General features: G+C 38.3%; 1 protein-coding gene across 8 annotated transcripts in view; it reads left to right on the forward strand.

Moving 5' to 3' along the window:
* PATJ (PATJ crumbs cell polarity complex component) overlaps window positions 1-13,645 on the forward strand; it is a 371,435-nt gene that overhangs the window by 42,680 nt on the left and 315,110 nt on the right. For all 8 annotated transcript variants that reach the window (XM_045064632.1, XM_045064627.1, XM_045064628.1 and 5 more), the window contains exons 11-14: window positions 638-788; window positions 5,254-5,400; window positions 10,230-10,306; window positions 12,766-12,822. In XM_045064632.1, the coding sequence (XP_044920567.1) occupies window positions 638-788; window positions 5,254-5,400; window positions 10,230-10,306; window positions 12,766-12,822 (432 nt within the window). The remainder of the gene's footprint in view (window positions 1-637; window positions 789-5,253; window positions 5,401-10,229; window positions 10,307-12,765; window positions 12,823-13,645) is intronic.

Here is a 13,645-nt window from a genome sequence, read left to right on the forward strand (position 1 = left end):
CGTGGGTGAAGAAAGGAGTCACTAATCATATTGGTGTGTGTGGGGGGGGGACAAACACACACACACACACACACACACCCCCCAAGGTGTTCTAGCAGTCTCCTAAAAAAGACTTTCAGGCACCTCTGTATACTCAGTCATTTTATATACATTTTAGTAGGCTATTAACCAGTTCTTTTAATCTCTTCATGAAAGTAATTTTTCTACTAACAGTAAGTAATTTTAAAATTAAATACCTCAATTAAAAATTAAAATTAAATTAAAATTAAATTACAGATTTGAGGTATTTTATATATTGGAGAATTTTGTAATTTCCTTTTGTCCATTCAGGCTGGTCTTTCTCCATTTAGTAGAAATTGGTTAAATTTTAAAGTTTATTTGAATAATATTTTTGAAACATAAACACACAACTACATAGACACATTTAATTTTGTGGTTTACATGGAAACAAATGTTTGTTGCTGTCATTTGATCTTTGTCCTTCAGATCCATCTAAGGAGGCATCTTTCATCACTCTTGGCTTAGGAAATATCTTGGGGTTTGCAGGGGATAGAGGCCCAGTTTTATTCTGCCTCACCAGAATTGAAAACAGCGGCTAACTTGAAACCTCTGTGTAATGTGTCTCTTAATGTTTTAGGTGGATGGTGTGGATATTCAGGGTTTTGCCAACCAGGATGTTGTTGAAGTATTACGGAATGCAGGCCAAGTGGTACATCTAACCCTAGTTCGAAGGGTTCAAAGGGAGGCGTCTTCATCTGCTTCTCCTCTTGAATGGCCTTCAGACCCAGGTAGCTTATGCCACTGTCCCTCTTCCCACCACCAAGTCTGGACTTGGAGGAATAGTTTACTTATGGAAGTTGTTCTGTGAGTCTGGGAAGGAATAACTGCCCATCTTTTGTAATGCAGTGATGGAGAAATGAATCAGCTCATTTGTGCACTGAAGAAGAGTTTTCCTTTGCTTATTATGAGGTGCCTGTCCAAATGTTAGAACACGAACCCTGACATGCATTAAGCTCTGTGAGCTGTTCTAAATGGAGATGGAAATCATTTTTCCAAAAAGCTTCTAAATTTCATTTATTATATTTGAATAATAAAGCTTTGGCACCTTTTGTTCTAGGGACTCTCATTTGTCTAATGCTTTGACATTTTGCACACTTCAGATTTCAAATGACTTCTAACAATATATTTGATTCTAATGTCTCCTGATTTACTCTTTGAAATACAGAGGGGGAAAATAAAACCTGGGTTTCTGTTAAGAAATTATTTGTGAAATATTTGTTATTTTGATTAAGGAATAGCAAGTTTCCAGTATAGAACAAATATATAATTGTATGCATGCCAGTTTTTTAAATTACCAAGTTATTAATAATGTATAGATCAAAAAAATTTGGCAATCCTAAAACAAATTCAGTTTAAAATGAATGACTAGTGGGGCGCCTGGGTGGCTCAGTGGTTTAAGCCGCTGCCTTCGGCTCAGGTCATGATCTCAGGGTCCTGGGATCGGGTCCCGCATCGGGCTCTCTGCTCGGCGGAGAGCCTGCTTCCCTCTCTCTCTCTCTGCCTGTTTCTCCATCTACTTGTGATTTCTCTCTGTCAAATAAATAAATAAAATCTTTAAAAAAAAAAAAAAAAAAAAATGAATGACTAGTTACAGAACTAGTGAATAAGAAATCATTCCATTAGAATTTGTCAGAAGAGGAATACATCCCCCCCCCTGTCTCTTTTGAAGATATAATAAGCCTGGAAGCCTTGCTTTCAACCTGTATTGATTTATTTAAATTGGAACTTTTTAAGTTTTATGTGATAGTGGAAATTTTGCTGCTGAAAGACAAATGCCCTGTCAATTGCGTCGTATATATGAAATTAAAAATTGCCTAAATAGTACAAATTGTACAAATGCTATATTGACCTTAAAAGGTTTACATAAATATTTATATCAACGTAATGGTTTTTAATAGCTCTATTAGAGCCCTTGGCTTCAGTCTACTGTATCAAATAAAGTATGTCATCTATGAGTTAGCAATTCTTTCCTGTGCATGCCTCCATTTTAAATTTATGTTGGGATAATTTTTGACTCTAAATTTGCACGTCTTCCTTCCGTGGTTGAGAGGTCCTTCTGTGGACTTTACTAGCACTCTTGAAGAGTGTTCTACTGTAGCATTTATCACACCTTGTAGCAATCACCTGCTTTAGGTGCAGCCACTGTACTGTAGGCGAATGGTGATGCCTGGGTTCCCTGCCCCACATAACAACATTTTTGCCCGTCTTCCAGAGCCAGCATTTGTCTGTTTTACGGAAGCAAACCGCACTTTTAGCTCTTGCACAATACCTTCCTCTACCATTCTAAAGTCTTTTTCTCCTCTACACTCCTACTGTTCTTATGTCTTGTATATCTTATTTGTGTACCAGTTTGTATACTACTTGTGGCATACAGTTATATCCTGTACTACTCTGTTCTGTAAACTCTGGTATGTCACTATTTTTCCCAGGGACACTAGCAGCTTCTGGGCACATTACTTTGGCTAGAGCTAGACTGTGCTTTTTCTGTGTGTCAATGGATTAATGATCTAAGAAATTTTAGGTTTGGTTAAAAATGTCATGTTAAGATCATAGGAACTTAAAAAGGTTTTTTTTTTTTTTTTTTACAGTATTTATTTATTTTTAAAGATTTATGTATTTGAGAGAAATTGTGTGGCGGAGCCCAAGCACCTAGTGGGAGGGAAGGGGAGGAGCAGAGAGAGAGAGAGAGGGAGAGAGGCAGATGCCCTGTTGAATGGGGAACTTGATCCCAGGACTCCAAGATCACAACTCCAGTGGAAATCAAAAGTTGGTCACTTACCAGGCTGGGCCACCCAAGTGTCCCAAGATCATAACTTTTAACTGGTTATATTTTTCAGCCTTTTATAGTTGACCCTTGAATAGCACAGGTTTGAACTGTGTAGGTCCACTCATACGTGGATTTTTGTCAAATACAGTACTGCACTGTATTTTCTGTAAATGTATTTTCTTTTCTTTTCTTTTTTTTTTTAAAGATTTTATTTATTTATTTGACAGAGAGAGATCACAATTAGGCAGAGGCAGGCAGAGAGAGAGAGAGGAGGAAGCAGGCTCCCTGCTGAGCAGAGAGCCCCATGTGGGACTCGATCCCAGGACCCTGAGGTCATGACCTGAGCCGAAGGCAGCGGCTTAACCCACTGAGCCACCCAGGTGCCCCTGTAAATGTATTTTCTTATGATTTTCTTAATAACATTTTCTTTTCTCTAGCTTTATTGTAAAAATACAGTATATAATACACATAATATAGAAATTATGTTAATTTACTACATAATCAGTAAGGCTTCTAGTCCACAGTACCCTATTAGTAGTTATATTTGGGGGGATTCAGAAGTTCTATGTGGGTTTTCAGTTGCATGGGGAGGGGAAGTACCCCTAGTCCCCCGATTGTTCATGGGTCAACGGTATTGTAAAAAATTTTTAAGCATACAGAAAAATCGAAAAATAATAGATACAAACCCACCATTTATTTATTTATTTATTTATTTATTTATTAGATTCTATTTATTTATTTGAGAGAGAGACAGTGAGAGAGAGTATGAGTGAGGAGAAGGTCAGAGGGAGAAGCAGACTCCCCCATGGAACTGGGAGCCTGATGCGAAACTTGATCCCAGGACTCCGGGATCATGACCTGAGCCGAAGGCAGTCAGTCGTCCAACCAGCTGAGCCACCCAGGCGTCCCAAACCCACCATTTAGATTCAGCTGTTAATGTTTTGCCATATTTGTTTCATCTATTTCTCTTTTTCCTTAATCATTTAAGAGTGAGTAGTGGACATCATGGCACTTTAGTCCTACATACTTAAGTCTGTAGTTTCTAAAAATGAAAATATTATAATAATAATATCATTATCATACCAAAATAATTAATAGTAATTCCCTAATGTCAGATACTTAACACATTGCCCCCAAATGTCTTTTGCAGCTTCTTTTCCTACTTCCCCTCTCTGAAGGAATAACTTCACAAAAACCAAGATTCAGTCACACATTGGACTTGTTACCTGCATTAATCTAGAAGAATTCCCCACCCCTGCCTCTGTGGCACAGACTTTTGTAAAGGGATTTGTTCATTAGTCACTAGAATACTATATACTGAATTTAATTGTCCTTGTGGTGTAATTCAGCTTGTTCCTCTACCCACTACATGTCCTGTGAGAAGCTAGACATAAAGCCTTAGATCCAGTTTAAATATTTTTGGTAGGAATAATTTGTACATCATGGGTGGTCATTTAAAAATGACCTAAGGGATGCCTGGGTGGCTCAGTTGGTTAAGCAGCTGCCTTCGGCTCAGGTCATGATCCCAGTGTCCTGGGATCGAGTCCCACATCCGGCTCCTTGCTCAGCAGGGAGCCTGCTTCTCCCTCTGCCTCTGCCTGCCATTCTGTCTGCCTGTGCTCGCTCTCTCCCCCCCCCTCTCTCTGATAAATAAATAAAATCTTAAAAAAAAAAAATGACCTAAAATGGGGAGCCTGGGTGGCTCAGTTGGTTAAGTGTCTACCTTCAGCTCAGGTCGTGATCCTGGGGTCGTGGGATCAAGTCCTGCATCCGGCTCCCAGCTCAGCAGAGAGCCTGTTTCTCCCTCTCTCGCTTTCCCTGCTTGTGTTCCCTTTCTTGCTGTCACCCTCTCTCTCTGTCAAATAAATAAATAAAAATCTTTTTTAAAAAATTGGAAAAAATAAAAATGACCTAAAATGACTCTTGTTCAACCTTTCTTGTGTTTAAGAGATATGTAATGACTTGCATGCTTGAGATTGAAAGCTTTACTTAGCTCAATTTAGCTAAGGGAGGAACTGCAAACAGGAGAATTCTCTCCAGTTCCCTTCCAATTCATAAAGTAACCTATGTAGAGTTACTATTATTTTTTTTAACTGATCATGATGTTGTGCCAAAGCCTAGGAGAGCCCAGAGCATGGAATGGGTTTATTTTGCCTCTCTTGCTCCTTACCAACCACAACCACAAGAGTGTAAGACCTCAGTGTTCTTTTTCTTTTCCAAGGCTTTGTGGAAAAGTATTTACTTTTGCTTTGTCAACAACTAGATCTTACCTTCCCATTGCCTGGTTCTTTATCCTTTTCAATAAAGGAATCATATATGTAATTTACCTAAGATGTTTGTAATGAGGTTGTGAACAGGACTGGAATAACCTCACTTAAATACACTCTTCAGCTGCTAGTAATTCAAGTTAGCAATTCTTATTTTAGGAACTGCTGTAGAGCCATCGGAAACACCAGCCCGCTACCTAACTGGAGCAGTGGAAACGGAAACTGATCTGGATGGTGGGGATGAGGAAACTGAAGAAAGAATGGATAATCTGAAAAATGACAACATGCAAGGCGTAGAAAAATTAGGTAGGCACAGAGCATTCAATTCCAAACAAAGTGACTTGACTTTCTCATCTGTTAACCGTTTTCTCTCTTTATAGTTAATTTAATGTGAGAAATTTTAGAAGCATTTTAAAATATGAAATAGGATATTCTTTTTTTTTTTAAGATTTATTTATTTGAATAAGAGAGCACATGGGCAGGGGTAGGGGCAGGGGGAAAGGAAGAAGCAGATTCCCCACTGAGCAGGGAGCAGACATGGGGCTCATCCCAGGATCAGGCAGATGCTTAACTGACTGAGCCACCTGAGTGTCCCCAAAATAAGATATTTTTTTTTTTTTAAAGATATTACTTATTTGACACAAGCACAGGGAGCATGAGGCAGAGGGAAAAGGAGGTTCCCCCACTGAGCAAGTGGAACTTGGAACTTGATCCCAGAACCCTGAGATCATGACCCAAACCGAAGGCAGAGGCTTTAACCCACTAAGCCACCCAGGCACCCCAAAATAGGATATATATTTTTTAAATATATATTTTTAAAGATTTTATTTATTTATTTGACAGACAGAGATCACAAGGAGGCAGAGAGGCAGGCAGAGAGTGAGAGAAGGAAGCAGGCTCCCCACTGAGCAGAGAGGCCGATATGGGGCTTGATCCAAGGACTCTGGGACCGTGACCTGAGCCGAGGGCAGAGGCTTTAATCTACTGAGCCACCCAGGTGCCCCAATATAGGATATTCTTTTTTTTTTTTTTTAAAGATTTTATTTATTTATTTGACAGAGACAGATCACAAGTAGGCAGAGAGGTAGGCAGAGAGAGAGAGAGGAGGAAGCAGGCTCCCTGCTGAGCAGAGAGCCCCATGCGGGATTCGATCCCAGGACCCTGAGATCATGACCTGAGCCGAAGGCAGCGGCTTAACCCACTGAGCCACTCAGGTGCCCCACAATATAGGATATTCTTAATATCAACATCTTAACACTTGTGGCGGTTGGGGACTAAGCATGTTATTGCTTAATCTTTGTTTAATTAATTTTGCATGCATTTTTATTATTATGTTTAACTATTTTTTAAATCTTGTCACCACTTTTAATTAGTGCATATGTGAACATGTATTATCATTGACATAGCTATAGATAGCTAGCTATCTGTATACATATAGCAGTATTTCCTTTTACCATAATAATTTATAACATATACATATTTACATGTTTTATCAAATTGTCAGGTTCCTGTATACTTATATTTTAATCTTCTTTTTAATTTATGTGCAGCTTTGTTCACTTTGTACTTTGATACTTGGCTACATAGTTGACTCTGTTCTGGAAACATTTGGAATAGCAGTCTCACCCAATTCTCTGCAAGAGGTGCTCTGGAAAGCCTTGACAGTTAAATGAAATGGGATACTTAACATCATCCTCTTCCAGGGAAGTTTTGGCTTTGATTGTCTTGTCTCAAGAAAGGATGACCTGAAGGGAGGAGTTAACCCCTCACTCAAGTTTAAAAATTTCCTATAATTTGGAAATTTACCTTATTCTTTTTGACCCAAGTGGATTGTGGTTAGATCCTTGCTTTTTAAATTCAAGTGACCCCAGATACATTTTTATGGAACTGTTGTGTGAAAATAAAGTAGATTCTGAAGTTAGAAATATTTTCAGACACTTTATCTGCTCTTTTTGGATCAATCTCATTGCATTTTTTTCTTCATGAATATGTATAATTTCATCTTGACAGTAAGACCAAGGTCGTTGAACTGCTAAGAAATTAGCTGTCTTTTTTGCTATAGGGGCAGAAAAACTTTCCCTTCTTCCCCTCTAGGTTCTTTGGTCTAATAATTAAATTGATATAAAACCGATTAATGGGAGAAAACAAATTTCCTAAGTATGGACACCCCATTAAAAATAGGAGATCCAAGGGGTGTCTGGGTGGCTCAGTGGGTTAATCCTCTGCCTTTGGCTCAGTCATGATCTCAGGGTCCTGGGATTGAGCCCCGCATGGGGCTCTCTGCTCAGTGGGGAGCCTGCTTCCTCTCTCTCTCCCTGCCTCTCTGCCTACTTGTGATCTTTCTCTGTCAAATAAATAAAAATTAAAATTAAAAAAAAATAGGAGATCCAAGAGTAAGTTGGGCAGTTGAGCCTCATATGCCATTCTAAATTAAGGAATGGCATGGAGGCCTGGGGCTTCAAAGATGAAGAGGGTAATTCACAGCATGGTAAGAAAAGCAAATGTTTGGTAATTAAAAGTTTGCTCTGCCATGCCAATAGGTCTTTCAGTTAAAAAAGTTCTCTCTGGTAATAGTTCTTTCTGGTATAGGCCTCCTATCTAAATTCTTCTGGATAGTTAGGGGAGGTCTCGATTGCCTTTAGTTCAAAATATTCTACATGCTAATATGGCATATTTTGGGGTGGCATATTCTGCTCCCCTTCATTGCCATTTGAATAATTGTTTCAGATCATCATACTATTCATTTTAAGTCACTTTGCGTAGCTCAGGATTTATTAGACTGTGAAAACAGTCTTTTCTCTGGTACTTAACTTTGTGCTATGCTTTAAAACTCATGACTATCTGTCACGAGTATCCATTGTACAAATGAAAGATGAAGTAGTTAAGTGAACTGTAGGTGAGATACCATTGTTTTATACACGTGTATGAAATGTCATCTTTAAACATCATGTTCTTAAGCTTACAATTCAACCAAATTAGCTTACCAGATTGCTAATTGCAAATTAGCTTACCAGATAAGAAACTGCTGCATGGGAGAAATTTAACAAAGATGGTAGAACTCATAACGTAATTTTTCTCTTTTTTTAAATTAACATTTAATGTATTATTTGCTTTGGGAGTACAGGTCTGTGAATCATCAGTCTTACACAATTCACAGCACTTACCATAACACATATCCTCCCCAGTGTCCATCACCTAGCCACCCTACCCCCCACACACTCCCCCAGCAATCCTTAGTTTGTTTCCTGAGATTAAGAGACTCTTATGAAGGTACCTGGGTGGCTCAGTGGGTTAAGCCTCTGCCTTTGGCTCAGGTCATGACCTCAGGGTCCTGGAATCGAGCCCTGGAATCGGGCTCTTTGCTCAGTGGGGAGCCTGCTTTCCCTTCTCCCTCTGCCTGCCTCTCTGCCTACTTGTGACCTCTCTCTTTGTCAAATAAATAAATAAAATCTTAAAAAAAAAATAGTCTTTTATGATTTGTTCCCTTCCCTGGTCCCATCTTGTTTCATTTTTTTCCCCTTCCTGCCCCCCACAACCCCCTGCCCTGCCTCTCAAATTCATCATATCAGAGAGATCATATGATAATTGTCTTTCTCTGACTGATTTATTTTGCTCAGCACAATACCCTCCAGTTCCATCCACGTTGTCATAATGTAATTTCTTCCGGAAATTGTGCCTATCGTTGACAATAATAGGTAGGCACAAAGGTACAGAGCCCACATAAGTGATATTTTGCTTTTAATAAGATCTTTGATTAGTTATCCCCTACATGTAAACTAGCATATCCGTTGATATAGTTATTTCATGGATATTCTTTTACGAATATCCTTGTTTTTGCATGGATAATATCTAGTGAGTTAAGCTCTTTGGTGTTTATTAGTCTTAGTCTCTGAATTCTGAGGTTAGCCTTTACTTGATGATTTGCATTATGTAATTAAGCATTATATGCATCCAAGATGAGCTGTCCATGCTGGGGACTGAAAGAGCTGATGTTGCAATTTATGTTTGATTTTAGACAGATGGTTATGTCAGCTGGAGTAAGTGTTCTGTGACTTGTTTAATCTTGTGACAAAATTAAAAGAGTTTTTCTTTAACTTACAGAAAAAAAGGTGAAGGTTTGTTTATTTTCTGCTACTGCTATGGATATAAGTTGAAATTGTATTTTAGTACTTCATCTTTTGCCCATTACGCGTTATTCAGACTAGCAACTGTATCCTGAGCTTCTGGCTAAGACCATGAAGGAGGATAGGCAGAGCACTTAAAATCTGTCTTAGTTCTGCAATGTTATCTTACGTATGTAAAAGCAATATTATACTCAAGAGTCACGAAGGAATAGTCAAGTAACTACATGAGACCAAAGTACACAGAGTTTCTAGTATGTTAAAGCTCTTGTATCTCCCTGGTTGAATTAAACCAGACATGGTTTTGTATCCACCCAGATAAGAAGTCTGATTGGATTGTGTTCAGATGCCCAGTTGATGGTAAAGATGTCTTGATAAGTTTTTACTTTTTCTGGGGGTGAGTGGAAGGTATTACTTTGAAGTGATTAACATTTAAATTAAATCCTTGTTTGTCTTAACATATTGTAAAGCAAAGCCAGATGTATTTTACTTGTAAACTTCAGGATGTTTACATATAAAGTGGGTATATTTCAAATTTCATTTCTTTCTTTTTTTTTTTTTTAAAGATTTTATTTATTTATTTGAGAGAGAGACAGTGAGAGAGAGCATGAGTGAGGAGAAGGTCAGAGGGAGAAGCAGACTCCCCATGGAGCTGGGAGCCCGATGCGGGACTCGATCCTGCGACTCTGGGATCATGACCTGAGCCTAAGGCAGTCGTCCAACCAACTGAGCCACCCAGGCGTCCCTCAAATTTCATTTCTAACTCATCAGTTCGTCTTCCATTTGAAATCGTCCTTAACGAAAACCCCAACATAATTTGGTCACAACTAGCCTTAACATTTTACATTAGTCTTATAAGTCACCTCTGATTTACTTTACCTGGTAGACCCAAGTTAATGCATTTTCCTTTATATTCATTTCCTTTTTACTTACTGGAACTGTGCTGTTATTGAGGAATTTAGTAGTTAAGTTTGGCTCATAGTAGCTTCATTTTTTTTTTTCTTTAAACTCCAGAAAAGGTCCCTGACTCTCCAGAAAATGAGCTGAAATCTAGATGGGAAAACCTGTTGGGCCCGGATTATGAAGTAATGGTATGTTAAAATATTGTAATAAAAAGCATTCATGTTTCATTGCATGTCAAGCTCCTAACATTGCAGCTTAAAGAAGTGGGAGAGCCCAAGGTTAGCCAGTTTGCCTTTATTTTAATTCCTGCCTTTATTCCCTTAGGGGATCAATTGATTTTCCCCCCCCTCTTTAAACATTTTAAGCTGTAAGAACAATTAAGGACTGCACACAAGTTTTAGTTATAATTAGCAGACACTCGGTTCATGTTGAAAACATTTAAGTCAACAGTAGGCAGAAGAATTTTAGAAGACTTGCCTTTAAATTTATAACCTATATCAGCTGCTTAAAATTGCTGGCATTTTTATGATTGCTTTTATGATCTGTTTGTTTTATTGTACACTGAAAGGGCTGTGGATATTAGTCCTATGTTTCACAAAGAATCTTACAGTTTTATGAGAAAAATGAAAGAATGATTATCAAATGTATTAGGGAGAACAGGAAGTAATTTAGGTTAGGTATAAGTTTATAGCACCAGTGGTCCATTAGACTTCCTTTCACCTGTTATTAGATTCCTCGAGTAAGGGATTGATTACACTCCCCACATGAATCCATGTGAAAGCAGAAAGCTGTGCTTGGAAAAGCATCTACAGTGTTCACTAAATGCATTAGTAATAAAAATTCTATTAAATTTCTATTGTCATTCATGTTGTCTCCCATATGTTTATCATTAGTGCTTGTTGGCTGGTTGGAGATTTTTTTCCCCCTTTTCTTGGTTCAGAACATGCAACCACTATGTATTGTCAGGAAATTTCCAGCATCATTAAGATGCGTTAAAACATTCCATACTCTATTCTTGCTAATTTCATACTTGCTTTTGGTCCTCATGAACTGCTGCTTCTTTACCTCATAGATTTTATTTATTTATTTTTTTTTAAAGATTTTTTATTTATTTATGTGACAGAGAGAGATCACAAGTAGGCAGAGAGGCAGGCAGAGAGAGTGCGAGGAGGAAGCAGGCTCCCCGCTGAGCAGAGAGCCCGATGTGGGACTTGATCTCAGGACCCTGAGATCATGACCTGAGCTGAAGGCTGCGGCTTAACCCACTGAGCCACCCAGGCGCCCTACCTCATAGATTTTAAATGCTGTTTTGTCATTAGGCTGTCACCTTAGCAAATAACTTTTTCTACTATTCGTAGTGGTTTGATATATAAAGCAGTTTGGTGTCCCAGTATATATATCCATGGGACAGTTTTGTGATGGGCTCTTTTTAGTTAAAATTTTATCCTCGTAACTACTCCAAATTTCATTTATCACACAGTGAGAGCATAACATAATGGCGAGAAAGAAGAGACAGAATTTGAGGTTGGGAATTTTTTTTTTTTTTTTAAGATTTTATTTCTTTATTTGTCAGAGAGAGAGCGAGCACAGGCAGACAGAGTGGCAGAGGGAGCTACAGAACAAGGAGCCTCTGCAGATTGTAGCAGGCTCCCTACAGAACAAGGAGCCCGATGTGGGATGCTGGGATCATGACCTGAGCTGAAGGCAGCTGCTTAATGAACTGAGCCACCCAGGCGTCCCTGAGGTTGGGAATTTAAAGTGACAACTTATTCATTAAGGGTTCTTCCTGTCTTGAGGGATGAGGAACACAAAGGAGAAACCAGGCAAGATAAATAAATGCATGCACGCCCTCGTGTACTCTGATGTTTCTGATTCCATTTTTCTTCTAGAATCTACTTATATGAAATGCAGTACTTCTAGAAGCTTTAGTTGGATCATTGTTTAACTTATCCCCTCCTTCCAGATACACCCTACTTTATTAATAACTTACAGATGCACATCATCAGTAAAGTATTTTGCTTGCTAGGAATTCACTTCTGTGGATCTCTACCACTGAGGCTTAGAACAATAGTTTTAGGCCAGGATTAAGAGCTTTAAGTATGTTCTGTGAGCTGCTCATCAGGCCAGGTCTTTCTGTTTGTGTCCTTGCCAGCTATGTCTCCCAGGGAAATGATGGAGTTTGCTGTGGAAAGTCAGATGCTTCAGTTTTTCCAAACTCATCTCACTTTACTGACCTTGCAAACTTCATTTTAAGGCCTGAATTTAAAAGTGAAAATGATTATGCTTTTGGCTTTGCTAAAAGAATAAAATTTTTATGGACTCCTTACAACAGAGGATTATATTAAAACTTTAAGGGTCATGGATTTTTAAAAATAGCGTATGTGTTTTGCCCATTCCCTTCTGGTTCAACCAAGTAATTTAGGGGGAAAAGATTGCTCTAGAAAACGGTAACAACAAAAAAATTTTCTTTGACATTTTGCATTATGTGTTATACTTCCTGATTTCAGAAATATCAGAAAAAGATGAGAATGCAGATCAGATGGTGTTATCAATATATAGGGTTTACAGATCTTCTTTCAGAAAACCTAAGAAATGAGGTTATGCTTTTACAAATATTGGAGTTTTTTTTTTTTCCTTGTAAATTTAGGTTGCTACTTTGGATACACAGATTGCAGATGATGCTGAATTACAGAAATATTCAAAGGTAAGTGTTATTTTTTTAAAAATGTTACCAGTTTTCTGTTGTTTGAAGAACTTTCTCTAAGTTCTCATCAAAGAAACCAAGTTTGTGCTGTGACCAGAAGTTTCCAGAATTTAGTCTTAGATGTTTCCTGAAATGTGGCAGGTTCTCACTGTTATGAAAGGTGATGGTTAGATATGCCTGGAAAGAACATGGGGTGCCACGTTCAGAAGCCAAAACCCCAGTTTTGATGGCTTTGCCCACCTTGCAGGTGGTACACAGAGTAACATTTTCCAGAATGTGTTAGCCCTGCAGACATTATCAGTAGGACTTTTAAAATGTTTCCTAAAAATCAAGACCACAAACACAGACCTTACAAAATCTTGGTCCAGATGTCTAAAGACAGAAAAGTGCATTTTAAGTGGAATTTTTTCTTGAACTTAGAGACTTTTGTAGAGAGAGCTCTATTTCTAATGGCAGAATGCCAGGAGGTGGCGGTAACAGTTTCCCCCAGCATTTTTAGGTTTTTTCTCACTATAAATTAATTTTATAGTTCCTCCTGTGGATAATCAAAAAGCAGGGCAGTTGAAGGTCAGAGAAGGCTTCTTGTTGGCTTACTCAACCAATGATGAGAAAGTAAAGGTGTTCTCATTAGAATAGTTTCAGGATTTATACTGTAATCCCAAATGGGTCGATGAGCTAAGTCCAGCTTAAACTCTCCTGTCACATGCACTCTTCGAGAGAGTTCTCTGTGTCCCATGTAGGTTTTGTAAGAAGTTATCTCTTGAGGTATTTCTGCCATTTCTTTATTTGTGTTGAATATTTCTCTTCCATAATTTTATATTAT

Source organism: Mustela putorius, unplaced genomic scaffold (genome assembly GCF_011764305.1).
Source record: "Mustela putorius furo isolate JIRA1106 unplaced genomic scaffold, ASM1176430v1.1 tig00003853_pilon_pilon_pilon, whole genome shotgun sequence".
In the NCBI taxonomy this organism is placed as follows: Eukaryota; Metazoa; Chordata; class Mammalia; order Carnivora; family Mustelidae; genus Mustela; species Mustela putorius.